At 42.7% G+C, this 22,308-nt stretch overlaps 2 protein-coding genes across 5 annotated transcripts; both read left to right on the forward strand.

The window, feature by feature from the left end:
* Positions 1-5,659: 5,659 nt before the first annotated feature.
* LOC118964931 (serum amyloid A-5 protein-like) lies at positions 5,660-6,974 on the forward strand. The gene is made up of 4 exons (XM_036980911.1): positions 5,660-5,861; positions 5,980-6,085; positions 6,293-6,431; positions 6,641-6,974. Exons 2-4 carry the CDS (start codon positions 5,998-6,000, stop codon positions 6,777-6,779), a joined length of 366 nt encoding a protein of 121 aa, XP_036836806.1. The 5' UTR covers positions 5,660-5,861; positions 5,980-5,997; the 3' UTR covers positions 6,780-6,974.
* A 1,130-nt stretch (positions 6,975-8,104) lies between these two features.
* Positions 8,105-18,560, forward strand: LOC110526530 (mitochondrial glutamate carrier 1). 4 transcript variants are annotated; one of them, XM_036980916.1, is made up of 11 exons: positions 8,105-8,207; positions 9,597-9,673; positions 9,879-10,004; positions 10,154-10,209; positions 10,325-10,415; positions 11,130-11,187; positions 12,453-12,513; positions 12,757-12,910; positions 13,004-13,158; positions 15,840-15,915; positions 17,068-18,560. In XM_036980916.1, exons 2-11 carry the CDS (start codon positions 9,654-9,656, stop codon positions 17,219-17,221), a joined length of 951 nt encoding a protein of 316 aa, XP_036836811.1. In that variant the 5' UTR covers positions 8,105-8,207; positions 9,597-9,653; the 3' UTR covers positions 17,222-18,560. The 4 variants fall into 4 exon arrangements, with proteins under 4 accessions (XP_036836811.1, XP_036836808.1, XP_036836810.1 ...); XM_036980913.1 differs by lacking the exon at positions 8,105-8,207 and adding an exon at positions 9,239-9,379; XM_036980915.1 differs by lacking the exon at positions 8,105-8,207 and adding an exon at positions 9,242-9,379 and having other exon boundaries at positions 9,499-9,673.
* Positions 18,561-22,308: the final 3,748 nt, after the last annotated feature.

Consider the following 22,308-nt stretch of genomic DNA (forward strand, 5'->3'; position numbering starts at 1 on the left):
TATACTGTACTCTATATCATCGACGGTATCCTTATGTAATACATGTATCACTAGCCACTTTATACTATACTATGCCACTTTGTTTACATACTCATCTCATTTGTACATACTGTACCCGATACCATCTACTGTATCTTGCCTATGCTGCTCTGTACCATCACTCATTCATATATCCTTATGTACATATTCTTTATCCCCTTACACTGTGTACAAGACAGTAGTTTTTGGAATTGTTAGTTAGATTACTTGTTATTACTGCATTGTCGGAACTAGAAGCACAAGCATTTCGCTACACTCGCATTAACATCTGCTAACCATGTGTATGTGACAAATAAAATTTTATTTTATTTGATTTGATTTGATGTGTGCAGAGTGTCCCTGGTTCGCGCCCAGGTCGGGGCGAGGGGACGGACTTAAGTCTATACTGTTACACATGCCCTGATAAGATTGGGGAAAACACACCCATCTCTGTCGATATTTCATCATGTCAACTGTCTATTTGGGGCTACTGTTTGTTTTGGACAGGACCATAGTAACACTGTCAAAAGCAGGATGTGATGCTGAGGAAATTCCGAAGTTTAATTTCCAGTCAGAACTGTTTCTATTAGTCAGGAATGGCATCTGGCATCTCAGCTGGCTTTCACCACCAACAAAACATTACTGGTAATATGTCCATATGAATTATGTTTGGTTTTAGTGTTTTTTTCCAAACTTTGGGCAAATGTCTCATGTGGTTTTCAAGCTTTTGGGAGGGTTTCAAGCTGCTGAATCTGGCAGGTAAATGCATCCAGGAGCTAAAAAAATGTGTAGTTTAAGTATCACTTTCACTAGCTAAGGGGGGGGGGGGGGAGTTGAGATTGAGTCAGATTGAGATTGACTTCATAATTTAAACCTAACCTAACTTTAGCTCTTGAGAACCCAAGGCCATCCAGCCATTGGTTCTCATTTGGGGGGGGGGGGGTTGAGATTGAGTCAGATTGAGATTGACTTCATAATTTAAACCTAACCTAACTTTAGCTCTTGAGAACCCAAGGCCATCCAGCCATTGGTTCTCATTTGAACAATAACAGCGGGTCAATGTTTTGTGTAACTGTTAATAATCACAATACAGTTTAGGAAACCTCAGGAATTCTATTTTCATATCACCCCAAAATGATTTTACAAATACAAAAAATACACAGATTTCAAGAGATGTGTTTTGCATTGCACTTCCTGAACTAATGGAAACTCAGGAGGGAACAACAAAAAAACGTTGGCTTGAAGCTGTTACACAGAACACCTCAGTGGAGATCTGTGGTAAAATAGTAAATTTATCTTTTGTATTTGTAAAGTTATTTATGGATAAGTTGAGTATTCAAGGTTTCCAAAACCATATTGCAATCAGGGATAAAATTATTTCTAGATAGAGGGTTTCATACTAGACTAAATAACTTCAGCTAATAAAAAGGGACATGGAATGACTCCAATTGTTACGAGTGTGCTGAGAGTCATTAAGCAAGTTCAATGAATGAGTGATTTAATAAATAAAAGGAACAATGACCACGCAACACACAGACATGAAAACAGAGTCAATAACACCTGGGGAAAGAACCAAGGGGAGTGACAGATGTAGGGAAGATAATCAAGGAGGTGATGGAGTCCAGGTGAATGTCATGAGGCGCAGGTGCGCGAGACGATAGTGACAGATGTGCGGGATACATTAGAGTGTCTAGTTTGAAAAACAGACACCTCACAAGTCCTCAACTGGCAGCTTCATTAAATAGTACCCGCAAAAACACCAGTCTCAACTTCAACAGTGAAGAGGCGACTCCGGGATGCTGGCCTTCTAGGCAGAGTACCTCCATCCAGTGTCTGTGTTCTTTTGCACATCTTCATCTTTTCTTTTTATTGGCCAGTCTGAGAATATGGCTTCTTCTCTGCAACTTTGCAAAAAATGTAAAATTGGAGTCATGAGAAGGGCAAACCTAGCCTATGACCTGACTCATCACCTTATATATTACTGCCCCCTTGTTATGACAAGTTCAGGGAGTGAGTGTTTTAATAAATAAAACAATGAACACTTAACACACCAACATGAAAACAGAGTCAATAACACCTGAGGAAAGAACCAAGGGGAGTGACAGATACAGGGAAGATAATCAAGGAGGTGATGGAGTCCAGGTGAGTGTCATGAGGCGCAGGTGCGCGAGACAATGGTGACAGGTGTGCGGGACACTCAGCAGCCTGATGACCTAGAGGCCAGAGAGGGAGTATATGTGACACCAATGTAAAATTGGAGTCATGAGAAGGGCTAAACTATGACCTGACCCATCACCTTATATATTACTGCCCCCCAGTTGTGACATCCCAAAAAACACACAAAAACTCTACAACCCATATTTCTTCTAGCCTCCCACAAATGCTTTATCTTCTTAACACTAAAACTGAACCTAAATCATATAAAAATGAAATATATATATTTTCATACAACTTAAACTAAATAGAAACTAATACGGATGTACAAAACAAACAGAAATTAAAACAAATATAGAAACACATAACCTTGCTGTGCTGTCTCCATACTGACATGTCATTATGCAACCGACATGACGTCATCATGATGGCACTGGCCATAAAAGTTTAAAACTAGTTAAAAACATATTTGTTTTGTTTTTTTTGTTCCCTTTCAAAATTGGATAATTTGGTAACACTACACGAAGGTACTGTTTTAAGTACAGGTATTTGCCAAAATAAAGGAAACACTTGAGTAAAGGAGGGATACAAAGTATTTTGAAAGCAGGTGCTTCCACACAGGTGGGGTTCCTGAGTTAATTAAGCAGTTAACGTCCCATCATGCTTAGGGTCATGTATAAAAATGCTGGGCAGGTCATTATTTTGGCTATCATGGCTTTGCCCCGCAGGATGACAATGCCCCCGTCCACAGGGAAGGGGTGGTCACTGATCTGGTTGGCTGAGCATGAAAATGATGTAAACCATATGCCATGGCTATTTCAGTGACTAGATCTCAACCCAATTGAACACCTATGGGAGATTCTGGAGCAGCGCCTGAGACAGTGTTTTACACCAAAATACAATGATATGCAATTGAGGACTAAAGCTAAATAGGTCAGTACAGTAAAGCATTAAAATCTATAATTTGTTTTCTGATGTGTTGTTGCTGACTAGAAGAGGCAGTGTTAGGGGCTTCCCGGGTGGCGCAGTGGTTAAAGGTGCTGTACTACAGCGCCAGCTGTGCCACCAGAGACTCTGGGCGCCCAGGCTCTGTCGTAATCGGCCGCGACCGGGAGGTCCGTGGGGCGACGCACATTTGGCCTAGCGTCGTCCGGGTTAGGGAGGGGTTGGCCGGTAGTGATATCCTTGTCTCATCGCGCACCAGCGACTCCTGTGGCGGACCGGGCTCAGGGTTGCCAGGTGCACGGTGTTTCCTCCGACACATTGATGCGGCTGGCTTCCGGGTTGGATGCGCGCTGTGTTAAGAAGCAGTGATTGGGTTGTGTATCGGAGGACGCATGACTTTCAGCCTTCGTCTCTCCCAAGCCAGTGCGGGAGTTGTAGCGATGAGACAAAATAGTAGCTACTAAACAATTACCACGAAATTGGGGATTGATACCAATCCCTAATTAATACCACGAAAATGGATACCACGAAAAATAAAAAAAGAGGCAGTGTCAGTTAGCCATTCTCAAGACGCCAGACATGGATTATATCCAGAAACTGGTAGGCCTCACGAGATGCTAAGAGGCCTATGTACTTTAAACTGTCCATATATTTTTTGTTGTTGTTGCAGTATGCCCCTAATGTCTTCTTTGTGAGGCATTGGAAAACCTCCCTGGTCTTTGTTAATCTTTGTTTGAAATTCACTGCTTGACTAAGAAACCTTACAGATAATTGTATGTGTATGGTCCAGAGATTAAGTAGTCAAAAATCATGTTAAACAGTGCTATTGCACACAGAGTGAGTCCATGGAACTTATGTGACTTGTTAAGCACAGTTTTACTCCTGAACACATTTAGGCTTGCCATAACAAATGGATTGAATTCTTATTGACTCAAGATTTCTGATTTCTGATTTAAATTTTTATTCATTTGTAAACGTTTCTAAAACCAAAATTCCACTTTGACATTATGGGGTAATGTGTCTAGGCCAGTGAGACAACATCTCAATTAAAACATTTTAAATTCAGGCTGTAACACAACAACATGTGGAAAAAGTCACTGGATGTGGATACTTTCTGAAGGTACTGTACATGTCGACAGCAGAGGAAACACGCCCCAATCCACATCGACGGGGCCGCAGTGGAGAAGGTGAAAAGCTTCAAGTTCCCCGGCTTGGCCCCTAAGACCCACACAAACTTTTACAGATGCACCATTGAGAGCATCCTGTTGGGCTGTATCACTCCCTGGTACGGCAACTGCACCACCCGCAGAGCTCTCCAGAGGGTGCTATGGTCTGCCCAATGCATCACCCAATGCATCACCGGGGGGGGGACACAATGCCTGCCCTCCAGGACACCTAGAGTACCCGATGTCAGGACACCTAGAGCACCCGATGTCAAAGGTCATCAACCACCCGAGCCACAGCCTGTTCACCTTGCTATCATCCAGAAGGCAAGGTCAGTACAGGTGCATCAAAGCTGGGACCGAGAGACTGAAAAACAGCTTCTATCTCAAGGCCATCACACTGTGAAATAGCCATCACTTGCCAGCCTCCATGCAGTACCCTTCCCTGAAATTAGTCATTGTCACTTGCCGGCTACCACTCGGTTACTCAACCCTACACCTTAGAGGCTGCTAACCTATGCACATAGACATGGAATCACTGATTACTTTAATAATGGAACACTGGTCACTTTAATAACGTTGAAATACTGTTTTACTAATTTCATATGTACAGTATATATTGCATTATTAATGCCATCTCATTCAACTATTGCTGTATATATACTATTCTATCCTACGTATTCTACAGATACCCTAAATATTCTATCCACATACCGTCCATAACATCTATACATCCCATCATATATATATATATATATACACAGTATATATATATATATATATATATATATATATATATATATATATATATATATATATACTTCAGTCTCTGACATTGCTTGTAAAATTTATATATTTCTTAATTCCATTCTTTTACTTTTAGATCTGTGTGTATTGTTGTAAATTGTTAGATATTACTGCACTGCTGGAGCTAAGAGCACAAGCATAGATACTAATGGTAATGGAAATCAATAATCAATGAACAGCAGCATAGGTGTGAGGGGGAGCAGTAATTGTGTAACCCGTAAGATAAAGGTGCCAACTGTAAGATGTGGACATGCAAATTGCCTGTAATGTCTATGTCTATTAAATACCTGTATTCTACCCTATTATAGTAGTCTATAATGAATCATATCATAAGGATTCATTCTCTCATATTAGGTGAGAGGCAAACTTTTGGAACCTCAACCATCATGACAATTACGACATTAAAAGCAGAAAAACAAACTGCTCCCCCATTAGTCTTATTAATACAGACACGTCACATTTTGATGCCTTGTTTTTTTAAGCTGTAGGCCTAGTTACACAATTGAGGAGTATCCTCCTTATTGCCCAAGGCTTCAGAGCACGTCCTCTAATTCATCTTGTCATGACCTGGAAATGTCTCATCTTGTGTTCCCGGGCATACACTTCTGATCGTAATAGCTTGGGAGGACGAAGTTAGGGAATTCCAGCTTTTGGAAAAACAGAACTCCTCCCTGGTCTGAGTGGAATATAAGAACAAGCTGCAGACCACAAACCAACACAAAACACAAGGGAGTTCAAACTGCCTGACTGACTAACTAACTAAGGAGCTAGAAGGTAAGCGATAACTCTCTTATATGAGGCAGTCTGAGTTTAAGTTTAATAAATTATCTGTAAATATGTTAGCAATTCATATAGTGGCCTATGCTCTCTCTCACCCTCGTGTTTCCTTCAGTTTGTCGCATCTGCAAGTATGAAGCTGCTTCTAGCTGGACTTGTTCTGACCCTCGTTGTAGGAGCTCAAGCTCAGTGGTACCGCTTCCCTGGTGAAGCTGCTCAAGGTCCGTTTATACACTTTAATCATTGTTTCTTCATTGTTGACAGAAATAGATACAGAAACCAGTAGCAACAAATCTATCAAGAGCGACATGTACTGTATTTGAGGACTCCTTTAAAGTCATTGTTATTTCTTGAGGCTAGTGGTTTGAAAAGTTGTAAAGTTCATTGAAAGTGTCAAACTCAACATCTGTGTCCTCCTGACCCTGCAGGTGCTAAAGACATGTGGCGTGCATATGGCGACATGAAGGACGCCAACTGGAAAAACTCAGACAAGTACTTTCACGCTCGGGGCAACTATGATGCTGCCAGGAGAGGACCAGGGGGCAGGTGGGCAGCAACAGTCATCAGGTGGGTGATTCTCAAATATCTGTGTGATGCTTATAATGTGGTTCAGTTGGTCATCAAATTATCTCATAAAAACATTCCCCTTTCTCTAATTAGATCTTTATGCCACTTTTTGTAAAAAAAATAAAAAATGTCTGGTCAGAAAGACAATTTTACCATGATTGGTTTACTGTGGTTGGCGAGTTACTTATGTAATATTTCTCCTCTCTCAGTAATGGCCGGGAGATGATTCAGGGTTCCAATGGTCGAGGACACGAGGACTCAGCAGCTGACCAGAAGGCTAACCACTGGGGACGTAATGGAGGGGACCCCAACCGATTCAGACCCCAAGGACTCCCCAAGAACTACTGAACCTACAAAAAGGAGGTTACTAGCCAAACTGAAGGACCAAATTCCAAACAAACATATTGCACTTAATTACTGCTTTTGGTAAAAATGTCATATTCTCAAAAATGATTTCTGCTAATAGACAGGTACATGGTACTGAAACATAGTATACAATGTATTTCAAAAGTGTTGCAAAAATAAAGTGATTACACAACCAGAGACCGAATGTCTTTCTGTATTCAGTATGATATGACTGGGAAGGTTGGAAAGAAATGTTGAAATCCTGAAATGTACACTCAAATGATCTGGTGTTGACATTTTCCCAGTCTTCAACTGGCAACCGGTCAGCCCTTTACAACTAGAAAGAGGAACTTTTGGACAGTGGGGTAGCCGTACATAGTACATGTTTTTCATAGGGTAGACATAGAAGAAGCTGAGAAAAACATAGGATACGTAGAAGAAGCTGAGAAAAACATAGGAGACAAGAGGCTAAGATTATTGCAGATGACGAGGTGATGTGAACTTTGAGGGTGCAACAACAATTATTTTTCTCTGCCCATCCCTAAGCTCCCTCTCTCCAACACAACACACACTGTGTCCTCCCCTTCTCACTTACAACCAATAGATGCTGGTTTAACTGACCACCGATCCACCAAGCCAATTTGTTTAGTGTAACGATATAGCAGGGAATCCTGTTATTAGTGGTGCAGGGGAAGTAAGGAGGCCTGCAGGTACCATATAGGCTTGAACAGCTGGTCCAGGAGGATAAAAAGTGGTAGGTCAGTTCATGATAAATTACAATTATAATATTGGTATCTGCCATGTCCATGTCAGTGTATTTGTTAATCATTGAGGGTCACTGATGAAATCTTTGTGAAAATAGAGACATGCTCTGGAACAAAGCTGGTGCCAGGCTATCCTTGTTGTGACATCACAAGAGAAGCATGGGGAGAGAGGCCAAAGAGGAGAGGATGGATGCCCCTGCTGTTAATCAATGGAACATGACAGTTTGAATGAGGATTCAATTCAACATACTATGCAACTCTATTGAGACCGGAGGTGAGACCAGTAGGCTATGTATAAGTTGACACAGATAGATAACATGCATAAAATTAGCATACAGCTAGGCTTTTGAACATAACCACTCATTATTACAGAATGCAGAATTACAGGCGTACTGTAAAATATGCACAGACATACAATGTTTTGATGAGCCTGACCACACCTCCACACAAGCAACCAATGAGAGTATGGTTCAAAGTACTGTACCAGCTTCTTGGAACAGACTTTGAACAGAGTGAGTGAGTGAGTGAGTGAGTGAGTGAGTGAGTGAGTGAGTGAGTGAGTGAGTGAGTCAGACCGACAGACAGACAGAGAGAGAGAGAAAAAGAGAGACAGAGAGAGACAGAGAGATGAGCTAAGAAATTGTAACACAGAGGAATTGTAACTCAGGTATTTGAGTGATTTTGCTTTCCTAGATTTTCTCTTTTTTGGCACTCTTAATTTGAAAATATGAACTTTAGGGCTCAAAGTGAGGTCAATAGCAATAGATTTTGCAATTTCAAATATCATAGATTTTGCTATATCATTATTAACTACCTGAGATGTGAAATGGGTAGCAACAGGGTTCTGCTTCACCAAGTGGAAATAAGTAGCCTCAGCAGTTGCACTCAGCATCGATGTGATGAGCCCTGAAATGCAGCAAGGAAAACATAAGCATCATGTATTGAATACCCGATCTGTGTATACATTTATGTGGAAGGTTAACCGGGTGAGCAATGATGTGTAGTTAACGGGGGTGAATTATGTTAAGTCAGGTTTACCTGACAATCATAACACTCAAATCTGAATGTGCAAGGCAGGTAGGTGGTGGAATGGGCTTAGTGCTACGTGGAAGTATTTATTCATGATGTATTAACAAACTAGATGTGGTAAGTCTCTCCATTACCACATGTAATCCATTCCTGGCAATGAAAAATACATGAGCTCATACTGTACATATAAATGAAAAGCAGACATTGAGTAGACAGACCACTCCTGTGCCTTCTCTTAGGTACTATTCTATGACCAAGGTCCCCCCCTCCCCACACACCCACACCCACACGCACGCACACACACACACACACACACACACACACACACACACACACACACACACACACACACACACACACACACACACACACACACACACACACACACACACACACACACAGTAGATCCTTTTATAAAGACAACAAAGCAAAATATTCGGTCAAAGATATATTGTTACATGCCTGCAAAGAGAGAAGGAGTGCTGTGAGCTGACAGAATATACCTCAAACAGAAAAACACCCATATTTCTAATCACAGTATTGGATGTCCCATCTCCCTCTCTCTTTCTCTGCTTTCTCTTGCTCCATTCAAATACAATGCACACACACAAATCAGGAGAGATCTGGGAGGAGTAGGAGTAGAGGAAATAGAAGAGTTTGGGATAGAATTAGGGTTGAGAGAGGAGTGGAGGGGAAGGATTGATGTGATTGGTCCAGAAGGAGGGTGGCTGTACAGTCATATTCTTCTGAAAGCATGGCTCAATGAATGAACACTCTTCATTTCAGGTAGCCAGCCAACACAACATTGAGGTAAATGCTATTATGCCCAGGGATAAGCCAGGTACTTTCCACGCACAGATGTTTCTCAAAGCTTTAACTGAGTGTCAGACTACTGTTCTGATATGGATTTGTACTCTGTTCTTTTCCAGTTCTCCTCCACAGCTGACTGAAACTGACAGTTGAACATTGGCTGGTTGACTGAGGTATTATCCATCCATCTTCCACTAATCCATTGTTTTCCTTGCAGATCACGTTTACAGATACACAGACAGAGAAACTGCCAAGGTAACTGTGTCTCAGATAGATGGCTGACAAGCAGATCAGGTAAGTGCGGATAAGGATATTGATGGAAACAGATGAATCTGAGAATATTTTATCACATTTTTTAATTAATGTTCCATTTTGAGTCTTGAAGTAATCCTCCACCATTTTCCAGCTCTCTCATTCTTGTTTTTAACTTTTTTTTATTGATTGGTTATTGTCACCTTTTTGAACCCTTCTCACTCTTCTCTCTTTCTCTCCCTCTCAGTTTACCTGCCAAATTGATCAACGGGGGAATTGCTGGACTGATTGGTGTGACATGTGTATTTCCTATTGACCTAGCCAAGACCCGTCTCCAGAACCAGCAAAATGGTTCCCGTCTCTATACCAGCATGTATGTACAATGTTGTTCAACACACTCTTTTAACCAGTCAAAAAAAGTAAAAAATCTAAAACAAACTTGCAGTTTGCTTGTAGTATCTGCTTACCTCTGGTTGATTCTCTGAGTCCTTTGCACAGTAATCCTTTGTGTTCACAACACAGGTCAGATTGCCTTATCAAGACCATCCAATCAGAGGGGTACTTTGGCATGTACAGAGGTAGGACAAAATTGTGTGTGTGTGTGTGCATGCGTGTGTGTGTGCGTGTGTGCACACAGGTTTGAGCATGTTCTTTGTTTATGATTCTGTGTATCTCTATTTCTTTAACCATTAGGTGCTGCTGTGAACCTGACTCTGGTCACTCCAGAGAAGGCCATCAAACTAGCTGCCAATGACTTCTTTAGACAGCACCTGTCCAAGGATGGGTGAGTAGTGCTCAGAGGCGTCTTTCAAACACCTACCTGTCAAATACAATCCTACACCAGTCGTAACTGACTGGTACACCAACCTCTTTCCCACTCTGATCTCTTTGAATAGATGTACTTGAAAGATGTATTATATACTATATCAGCTTTAACTAACTTCTTGTTTGGATTTGATATACATATCACAAATAGGATTGTAATAATATCTCACTATGTGCTGGGATCTAGTGGTAATACGTAGAAGTATAAATATTTTGTAAACACACATCATGGTTGATAAGACCAATCCCACAGGCCCCTGCAGCATTATCCGCATGACATACCTGGGCTATCTTTAGCATCCCTCAACATTTCCATGGGGACCAACAACATGGCTGATAAATTATTGAGTGACCTGCGCTAGTGAACTGGTGAATTATTAACATGTTTCTAAGACTGTGTGAGTGCGTGTGTGTGTGCATGTATGTATGTATGTATTTGTGTGTGTGTGTGTGTGTGTCTTTATGTATGTTTCTTTATGTGTATGTTATGTTTGGTATGTTTATTGTATTATGCATGTTTATGGTCATGGCCTATGTGTATAGAAACAGAGAGTTTTATGTTGTATGCCTTTTGTTTAATGTATGGAAATCACTTGAGATAACACCAGAACATCCAGGGAAATGAGCAAAGTCATTGAACCAAAATAATTATGACATTTGTTCTCTCTCTCAGTCAGAAGCTTAGCCTGCTGAGGGAGATGCTGGCGGGTTGTGGTGCTGGTACATGTCAGGTAAGATCAGTTTGGGTATCAGCCTCAGACAGCTTTCTACTACCATCTTGTGGCTCAACAGTAATTATGCACAATAGTTGTGTGTCTGCCTGGGTATTTGAACTCTTCTGAAACACAGTCACACTGTCTCTCCATCTCTCTGTCTCTCCATCTCTCCGTGTCTCCATCTCTGTCTCTCCATCTCTTTGTCTCTCCATCTCTCCATCTCTCTGTCTCTCCATCTCTGTCTCTCCATCTCTCTGTCTCTCCATCTCTCTGTCTCTCCATCTCTCTGTCTCTCCATCTCTCTGTCTCTCCATCTCTGTCTCTCCATCTCTCTGTCTCTCCATCTCTCTGTCTCTCCATCTCTCTGTCTCTCCATCTCTGTCTCTCCATCTCTCTGTCTCTCCATCTCTCTGTCTCTCCATCTCTCTGTCTCTCCATCTCTCTGTCTCTCCATCTCTCTGTCTCTCCATCTCTCTGTCTCTCCATCTCTCCGTGTCTCCATCTCTGTCTCTCCATCTCTCTGTGTCTCCATCTCTCTGTCTCTCCATCTCTCTGTCTCTCCATCTCTCTGTCTCTCCATCTCTCTGTCTCTCCATCTCTCTGTCTCTCCATCTCTCTGTCTCTCCATCTCTCTGTCTCTCCATCTCTCCGTGTCTCCATCTCTCTGTCTCTCCATCTCTCTGTCTCTCCATCTCTCTGTCTCTCCATCTCTCCGTGTCTCCATCTCTGTCTCTCCATCTCTCTGTGTCTCCATCTCTCTGTCTCTCCATCTCTCTGTCTCTCCATCTCTCTGTCTCTCCATCTCTCCGTGTCTCCATCTCTGTCTCTCCATCTCTCTGTCTCTCCATCTCTCTGTCTCTCCATCTCTCCGTGTCTCCATCTCTGTCTCTCCATCTCTCTGTGTCTCCATCTCTCTGTCTCTCCATCTCTCTGTCTCTCCATCTCTCTGTCTCTCCATCTCTCTGTCTCTCCATCTCTCCGTGTCTCCATCTCTGTCTCTCCATCTCTCTGTCTCTCCATCTCTCCGTGTCTCCATCTCTCTGTCTCTCCATCTCTCTGTCTCTCCATCTCTGTCTCTCCATCTCTCTCTCTCCATCTCTCTGTCTCCATCTCTTTGTCTCTCCATCTCTCTGTCTCTCCATCTCTTTGTCTCTCAATCTCTCTGTCTATCCATCTCTCTGTCTCCATCTCTTTGCCTCTCCATCTCTCTGTGTCTCCATCTCTCTGTCTCTCCATCTCTCTGTGTCTCCATCTCTTTGTCTCTCCATCTCTTGGTGCAGGTCATCATCACCACTCCCATGGAGATGCTAAAGATTCAGTTACAGGATGCAGGGCGGATAGGTGAGAGATGGGTAGAAGAAGGAGAGAGGAGGTTGTATGTTCCCCTGTTCCCAGTCACTGTTTCATGACTAACCAATATCTTGTCAGCCAAACAAACACAAACAGATCACAGAGATCTGATCAGTTAGAACCCGTAACAACCAGCATTGTTATTGTATCAATGTAAAATACTTATTTTATTACTTGACTGATGATGTCACACTGATGATCCTGACGATGTTGTGTGTGTTATGACACATGTAGAGGCTCAGAGGAAGCTGATGTCCCAGGCTGCAGTTAGGGCCCCTGGGGGCCCAGTGGAGTTGAGGTCCCATACAGCAATGCAGCTCACCCGGGAGCTGCTGAGGAGCCAGGGCATTGCAGGGCTCTACAAGGGCCTGGGGGCCACACTCCTGAGGTACATCTGCAAGAAGACATAATGGAAACCTTGCAAGAACACACACAAATAAAGATGATTCACATTTGATGGCCCATTCTTCTGTTCTCTTAGGGACGTGCCATTCTCCATAATCTACTTCCCCCTGTTTGCCAATCTGAACAGTCTTGGTGGCCGTGGGGCTGATGGCCCCGCTCCCTTTTATGTGTCCTTTGCATCAGGCTGCATCGCTGGCAGTACAGCTGCTGTGGCAGTTAATCCTGTGGATGGTAAGGACAGTCGTGTGTGTGTATACAGGTATGAGTGTGTATACAGTTGTGTGGTTTTTCCGTGCATCGGCAAGACAGAACAGCTGACAAGGGGTGGAGGTCTGTGTCTATTTGTCAATAACAGCTGGTGCACAAAATCAAATATTAAGGAAGTCTCAAGGTTTTGCTCACCTGAGGTAGAGTATCTCATGATAAGCTGTAGACCCCACTATTTTCCAAGAGAGTTTTCATCTATATTTTTCGTAGCTGTCTATTTACCACCACAAACCGATGCTGGCACTAAGACCGCACTCAATGAGCCGTATAAAGCCATAAGCAAACAAGAAAATGCTCATCCAGAGGCGGTGCTCCTAGTGACCGGGGACTTTAATGTAGAGAAACTAAAATCCGTTTGACCTGTTACATGTGCAAAAAGAGGGGAGAAAACTCTAGACTACCTTTACTCCAAACACAAAGACGCATACAGAGCTCTCCCTCATCCTCCATTTGGCAAATCTGACTATAATTCTATCCTCCTGATTCCTGCTTACAAGCAAAAACTAAAGCAGGAAGTACCAGTGACTCTCTCAATACAGAGGTGGTCAGATGACACAGATGCTAAGCTACAGGACTATTTTGCTAGCAAAGACTGGAATATGTTCCGGGACTCATCCAGTTTCATTGAGGAATATTACGTACATGCCCCAACCAGAAGCCATGGATTGCAGGCAACATCCGCACTGAGCTAAAGGGTAGGGCTGCCGCTTTCAAGGAGCGAGACTAAGGCAAGCAAGCATAGATGAGAGCACCAGCAGTCGATGTGACTAAGACCTTTTAAAAAAAATGTTTACCCCCTTTTTGTCCCCCATTTCGATCTTGTCTCTTCGGTGCAACTCCCCTACTGGCTCGGGAGGTGAAGGTCGAGTCATGCATCCTTTGAAACATGACCCACCAAACCGTGCTTCTTAACACCCACCCACTTAAACCGGAAGCCATCCGCACCAATGTGTTGGAGGAAACCTCGCCAATTGTGCACCGCCCTTTGGGAAGAGCATGGCCAGGTCTAATACAGCCCGGGATTGAACATGGGTCCGTAATGATGACTCTAGCACTGCGATGCAGTGCCTTAGACCACTGTGCCACTCGGGAGGCCCATGAGTAGGATCTTTAAACAGGTAAACATTCACAAGGCCACAGGGCCAGATGGTTACCAGGACGTGTACTCCGGGCATGCACTGACCAACTGGCAAGTGCCTTCACTGATATTTTCAACCTGTCCCTGGCCGAGTCTGTAATACCTACATGTTTCAAGCAGACCACCATAGTGCCTGTGCGAAAGAACACCAAGGTAACCTGCCTAAACGATTACCGACCCGTAGCACTCACGTCTGTAGCCATGAAGTGCTTTGAAAGGCTGGTCATGGCTCACATCAACACCATCAGCTCAGAAACCCCAGATCCACTACAATTTGCATACCGCCCCAACATATCCACAGATGATACAATTTCTACTGCACTCAACACTGCCCTTTCCATCCTGTACAAAATGAAAATTACGTGAGAATGCTGTTTTTTTTTTTTTTTTTTTTTTTTTTTTTACCTTTATTTAACCAGGCAAGTCAGTTAAGAACAAATTCTTATTTTCAATGACGGCCTGGGAACAGTGGGTTAACTGCCTGTTCAGGGGCAGAACGACAGATTTGTACCATGTCAGCTCGGGGGTTTGAACTCGCAACCTTCCGGTTACTAGTCCAACGCTCTAACCACTAGGCTACCCTGCCGCCCCAGAATGCTGTTCATTGACTACAGCTCAGCGTTCAACACCATAGTGCCCTCAAAGCTCATCACTAAGCTAAGGACCCTGGGACTAAACATCTCAACTACAACTGGATCCTGGACTTCCTCACTAGCCGCCCCCAGGTGGTAAGGGTAGGCAACAACACATCTGCCATGCTGATCCTTAACACGGGGCATATACTTAGTCCCCTCCTGTACTCCCTGCTCATGACTGTGTGGCCATGCACGACTCCAACACAATCATTAAGTTTTCAGACGACACAGCGGTGGTAGGCCTGATCACCGACAACGATGAGACAGCCTATAGGGAGGAGGTCAGAGACCTGAAAGTGTGGTGCCAGGGCAACAAGGAAAAGGAGGGTCGAGCAGGAAAAGGAGGGTCGAGCATTTCCCCATTCTCATCGACGGGGCTGTACTGGAGCAGACTGAGAGTTTCAAGTTCCATGGTGTCCACATCACCAACACACTATCATGGTCCAAACACACCAAGACAGCCGTGAAGAGGGCAGGACAATGCCTATTCCCCCAAAGATTTGGCATGGGTCCTCAGATCCTCAAAAAGTTCTACAGCTGCACCATCGAGAGCATCTTGACTGGTTACATCACCGCCTGGTATGGCAACTACTCGGCCTCCGATTGCAAGGGGCTACAGAGGCTAGTGCGTACGGCCCAGTACATCACTGGGGCCAAGCTTCCTGTCATCCAGGACCTATGTACCAGTCAGTGTCAAAGAAAGGCCCTAAGTCTTATTTTTCTTAAAACTGCATTGTTGGTTAAGGGCTAGTAAGTAAGCATTTCACGGTAAGGTCTACCTGTTGTATTCAGCGCATGTGACAAATAAAATGTGATTTGATTATGCCTGCCATGTGCCCTGTAAGCCTATTGATACAGTATGTGTGTCATAGTGATTAAGACCAGAATTCAGACCATGACACGGGGAAGTCAGGAGGACACCTACAACGGAGTGACAGAATGCATCAGGTAACCTCTCCTTCTCACTCTAACTCTTCCACTGCTTCCCTCCTGGTTTTGACAGGCCTTTTCTGATCGATTATATCCATATTATCTGATGGTAGAACATTACAACATCTACTGGTACTATGAAATAAACGGAGAAAGCCTTTTACGCTAGACTATACAGTACCAGTCAAAAGTTTGGATACACCTACTCATTCAAGGTTTTTTCTTAATTTTTTACTATTTTCTACATTATAGAATAATGGTGAAGACATCAAAACTATGAAATAACACTGTTTTTGTGATTGTCTCCACCCCCTCCAGGTGTCACCCATCTTCCCCATTATCCCCGGTGTATTTATCCCCTGTGTTCTCTGTGTATTTGTTGCCAGTTCTTTTTGTTTCGTCAAGCCTACCAGCGTTTTTCTTTCGGAGCCTGTCTCTCGATTGTTCCTGTTCCCTAATTTTCCCGGTGTTTCCTAGTTTTCCCGGTGTTTCCTAGTTTTCCCGGTGTTTCCTAGTTTTCCCGCTGCTCTGACCCTGAGCCTGCCTGCCATTCTGTACCTTTGCCCCACCTATCTGGATTACTGACCTCTGCCTGCCCTTGACCTGCCTTTTGCCTGCCCCTGTTCGAAATAATAAACTGTTGTTACTTCGACATTGTCTGCATCTGGGTCTTACCTGAAACGTGATACCTATAGAATCATGTAATAAACAAAAAAGTGTTAAACAAATTAAAATATGTTTTATATATTTGATTCTTCAAAGTAGCCTCCCTTTGCCTGACCTCAACCCAATTGAGATGGTTTGGAATGAGTTTGACTGCAGAGTGAAGGAAAAGCAACCAACAGGTGCACAGTATATGTGGGAACTCCTTCAAAAAAGCATTCCAGGTTGAAGCTGGTTGAGAGAATGCCAAGCGTGTGCAAAGCTGTCATAAAGGCAAAAGGTGGCAACTTTGAAGAATCTCAAATATAAAATATATTTTCATTTGTTTAACACTTTTCTGGATACTACATGATTATATGTGATATTTCATAGTTTTGATGTCTTCACTATTATTTTACAATTAAGAAAATAGTAAAAATAAAGAAAACCCTTGAATGAGTAGGTGTATCCAAACTTTTGACTGGTACTGTAGATACACCCCTATATCACGACCCTCTTGTTTAACAGGAAGATTCTGCGCCAAGAGGGTCCCTCTGCTTTCCTGAAGGGGGCGTACTGCCGTGCTCTGGTCATTGCTCCCCTCTTTGGCATCGCACAGGTGGTCTACTTCCTGGGAGTGGGAGAGTTCCTTCTCAGCTTCCTGCCTCAACAGAACAACTAGTCTTGCACTCTCACACACAGCCCACATTGGAGCCAGGTAATCTGTCACTTTCCTTTCAGACACAGCCCACATTAGCCTAAGCCCTAAGGAGTTAGTCAGAGAGAGACAGAACGGTGTGTGTGTTCTAGACCAAAGTTTGTTCTCTGCACCTGTTGAGGGTGTTCTGATAGGTCATCATTTATTATATCCCCTACCTGAGATTAATTACAGTAAATATTTACATTTAGGTCTGATTTATAACTATATGATAATAATTCAATATCAATTCAAGTGTACTTTTAGTTGTGCTTTATCAAGGTTTAGTAATGGAATTATCTTTATTGTTTTTACTAAGATGATGCAATCATGATATATAAATCTGTCAAACATGACTGTACTGTAATATCTTCTGTCTGTATTGATGCTATTTTCTGTTGTGGTTGTTTTGCACAGCTTCTGTACCTCTTTCCAAATGGTGTTTCCCTCTTCATCCATAAAGAAGCTTTAGAATTGCATTCTTCTTCCAAGAATGCATTGAGTATTTCATCACAGTGATACTAAGATCTGATCTGAGGTGTATTCACTATTCAGGATTAACAAAGATAACATTAGATGTTGGCAGATGTTGGAAACGATGTACTCAAGCTGTGGGCCTTGAAAGAGTCAACATTGCCTGCAGAAAACGTCACTGGTTGGTGACATTGGTGACTACACACCAAACACAATTAGTTCCCCAGCCACCATGTTGGCACCATTTTGTAACTAGATGTCAGTTCAGGGACCTGCCTGAATTTGTCTGATAGAAACTCTCACTTTCGTGGGCAAAATGTTTTCTGTTTGAAGTAAACGGTTTCTGTTAGAAAACATTTTGCAACAGACAAAACATTTTGCAACAGAATCTGCGTAATGAATACACCCCACGGTTCTGAGAGTGGCAATTCACTCACAGCACTCAGCCAGAGTCAAGTCATCAAATCAAAAAGATAAAAACTCACCCTTGACATTTGTGCAAGCCCATCGCCATTATCATTACTGAAAGGTACATTTGTAGACCCTGTATGACCCTGTATTATAGTAACCTAGATTCTATATTGTGCTGGTTCTTCCCTGGACCATTATTCCCTCTTTTCAGGAGGACAAATGCACGTCCAAGCACTTTTATGTCACCACCCCTCTTCCCTCCCCTGTAGATATGGTGGGTGTTGGGTTATCAGTTTGGAGTTGTGAATATGGATGTGCACTGAAGGTGTAAAACAGGCTGACAGCTATTGTATTATTCATTTGAGGTAAAATAAGAACAGAAAAAATGTATTCCTCTCGTATATATTGCTGTCTGAAAAAAATGAATGGGATTGTGCTACCCGTGTTGTCTTATGATTCTTTCTCTCTATTTGTGTGACAGCCTTTGGTGTGTGGTTTGTCCTCATTCTACCGTAACAAGTCTCAAGGAAATCTGAAGATTTCCCCTACTGTGGTAACCAAGGAAACAATGGAGGGATTGTTTGATGCATTTGCTTCACCAAATTAATCTATCTCAGTATCTCGCCGTCTCTGTCGGCCTGACTCATTCCTAAGGAACCATTGTCATGTGTCCATCCAATAGCCAGATTCTCTAGTTCACATGGGCATGGCTATTCTTGTGTCCTGTTGCTTTCTTGGCAATATCTCATTTGGAGGAGATCCATTTCCAACCTGCAGTGTTTGTCTTTCTCCACTCCCATGGATACCACTCAGATCCCATTTGAAAACAAGCAAGCAGACAAGCAAGCAGAGACACTGTGTATAGAGGACACATTATTTACACCTTCCGTTGTTATGTGGTTATGACTGTGTTAGCATCTGTCCAGTAGATGGAGCAGCTGCAAGCCGGCATGCATTTAATGTATACTACATTTCATAGAATGTAATACAATTACAAAAAGGAGATGTTATGTTTGTACTATGATTATTATTGATATGATTAATTATTATTATCTAATATGTTATTATTATGTACTTTGTATGCTGCACAGGAGAATATGGCTAATACAGGTGGAGTCAAGGAACAGGGTAAACCGATAAGAAATGGGAAGAAGGGAAGGGAGGGGAAGAGGGAGAGATGAGAGATGGGGAGATCGAGGCACTCAACCAAATCAGGGCATTGATTACAAAAGAAGTGAGTGCCTGGAGGGTGAGAATCTACTGCCAAGGCCTGTCAAACACACACAGACCAGAGGGGATGTAGATGCCCCACCATCATTTAGATCAATTTCATCATATCAATCTAGATCCAATTTATCGTAGGCCTACTGTCACAGGCAGTGCCATACATTTCACTTTCATAAGACTTAAATTGCCTTCATAGTGATCAATTAGCTTATTTACTCTGACATTTCATATGTTGAAAAATTACATTCTCAAGGGGAATTGCAATAGCTATATTATTCACTCTGTTCTAGGGGAATAGGAGAGTATGGTGTGTAAATGGCTCGTGAAATGACCTCTACCTTCTTTGATGGTGTATAACAAGCAGGAATTGTGTCTCAGGGCTATGAAAGTGGAAGAAATGTTACCAGCAAGTCTGGCTGAAATGTGTAGGAATATCTACTGTAAGCGATCTAAATCTGTTATGGTTCTGTAGTCATTATTTGCAATCTACAGTACAGTAAATGGCACTGGTCACCAACAATTAATTTACTGTAAAATGTACATAACATTTTAGAAAACTGCACTTTATAGGTCTACATTAGCTTATTCCCCCATGCAGATTGGTATTGGGGCAAGCTGGCGGCTGCAAAATGACATAATGTCAATGAAAACCCTTGAGGATCAAAGTATTGCTGAAGTTGCGTTGATGAAAGAGTTGCCTTGAGTTCAGAGGCGACAGTGTGACAGGTTAATTCATATTCATGCCAGAGATGATGATGATGGGAGAGAGGGGGGGGGGGGCAAGTGCTACGAGAGATGCAGACAGGGGTATTGGAGTATTTGTTTGAGATCCAGTGTGTAGCTCTCAGTGGGCTGTAACCTACACTCCAAAAAATGCTGGGTTAAAAGCAACCCAATTTGGGTTATTTGGTAACCCTGCGCTGGGTAAATATTGGACAGACCACACGCTGGGTTATTTTGACACAGCCAGTTGGGTTGCGTTAATAACCCAACATGTTGGGTTGTTTGGATTAACAAATATGGGTTAATTCAACCATCAATTGTTTTTTTTATTCACTTTCATGCTGGGTCTTTTTTAATGTAATTCTAGGTTATTTTAAGGAGCCTTGGCCTATTATGGGTGTGGCTTTAATATAGTTATTTTTGGCCATCCATGAGAGTAAATGTCACTCCTGTTCATAATTGTAAGTTTGTATATTGCAAAATAAAATGTTTCTTGAATATTGTTGCAAATTACACACTTCAATCTAAAGTTAATAACATTATAATGGCAGCAGGTAGCCTAGCGGTTAAGAGCGATGGGCCAATAACCAAAAGGTTGCAGGTTTGTATCCCAGAGTTGGCGAGGTGGAAAAATGTGGTGTTCTGCCCTTGAGCAAGGCTGTTAATCCCCAACAACAATTGCTCCCTGGGCCCTGATGACATGGATGTAGATTAAGGCAGCCCCCTGCACCTCTCTGATTCACATTTCAGTTGAATGTATTCAGTTGTGCAACTGACTAGGTATCCCCTTTCCCTAAAGTGGTAACTATCCCAACATTGGGATATACATAGGCTCTTGAGGTACTCATACATACAGTGGGGCAAAAAAGTATTTAGTCAGCCACCAATTGTGCAAGTTCTCCCACTTAAAAAGATGAGAGAGGTCTGTAATTTTCATCATAGGTACACTTCAACTATGACAGACAAAATTACATTGTAGGATTTTTAATTTATTTATTTGCAAATTATGGTGGAAAATAAGTATTTGGTCACCTACAAACAAGCAAGATTTCTGGCTCTCACAGACCTGTAGGCTCCTCTGTCCTCCACTCTTTACCTGTATTAATGGCACCTGTTTGAACTTGTTATCAGTATAAAAAACACCTGTCCACAACCTCAAACAGTCACACTCCAAACTCCACTATGGCCAAGACCAAAGAGCTGTCAAAGAACACCAGAAACAAAATTGTAGACCTGCACCAGGCTGGGAAGACTGAGTCTGCAATAGGTAAACAGCTTGGTTTGAAGAAATCAACTGCGGGAGCAATTATTAGGAAATGGAAGACATACAAGACCACTGATAATCTCCCTCGATCTGGGGCTCCACGCAAGATCTCACCCCGTGGGGTCAAAATGATCACAAGAACGGTGAGCAAAAATCCCAGAACCACACGGGGGGACCTAGTGAATGACCTGCAGAGAGCTGGGACCAAAGTAACAAAGCCTACCATCAGTAACACACTACGCCGCCAGGGACTCAAATCCTGCAGTGACAGACGTGTCCCCCTGCTTAAGCCAGTACATGTCCAGGCCCGTCTGAAGTTTGCCAGAGAGCATTTGGATGATCCAGAAGAAGATTGGGAGAATGTCATATGGTCAGATGAAACCAAAATATAACTTTTTGATAAAAACTCAACACGTAGTGTTTGGAGGACAAAGAATGCTGAGTTGCATCCAAAGATCACCATACCTACTGTGAAGCATGGGGGTGGTAACATCACGCTTTGGGGCTGTTTTTCTGCAAAGGGACCAGGACGACTGATCTGTTTAAAGGAAAGAATGAATGAGGCCATGTATCGTGAGATTTTGAGTGAAAACCTTCCATCAGCAAGGGCATTGAAGATGAAACGTGGCTGGGTCTTTCAGCATGACAATGATCCCAAACACCGCCTGGGCAACGAAGGAGTGGCTTCGTAAGAAGCATTTCAAGGTCCTGGAGTGGCCTAGCCAGTCTCCAGATCTCAACCCCATAGAAAATCTTTGGAGGGAGTTAAAACTCTGTGTTGCCCAGCAACAGCCCCAAAACATCACTGCTCTAGAGGAGATCTGCATGGAGGAATGGTCTAAAATACCAGCAACAGTGTGTGAAAACCTTGTGAAGACTTACAGAAAACATTTGACCTCTGTCATTGCCAACAAAGGGTGTATAACAAAGTATTGAGATAAACTTTTGTTATTGACCAAATACTTATTTTCCA

This window comes from Oncorhynchus mykiss, chromosome 6 (genome assembly GCF_013265735.2).
Source record: "Oncorhynchus mykiss isolate Arlee chromosome 6, USDA_OmykA_1.1, whole genome shotgun sequence".
Lineage (NCBI taxonomy): Eukaryota > Metazoa > Chordata > Actinopteri > Salmoniformes > Salmonidae > Oncorhynchus > Oncorhynchus mykiss.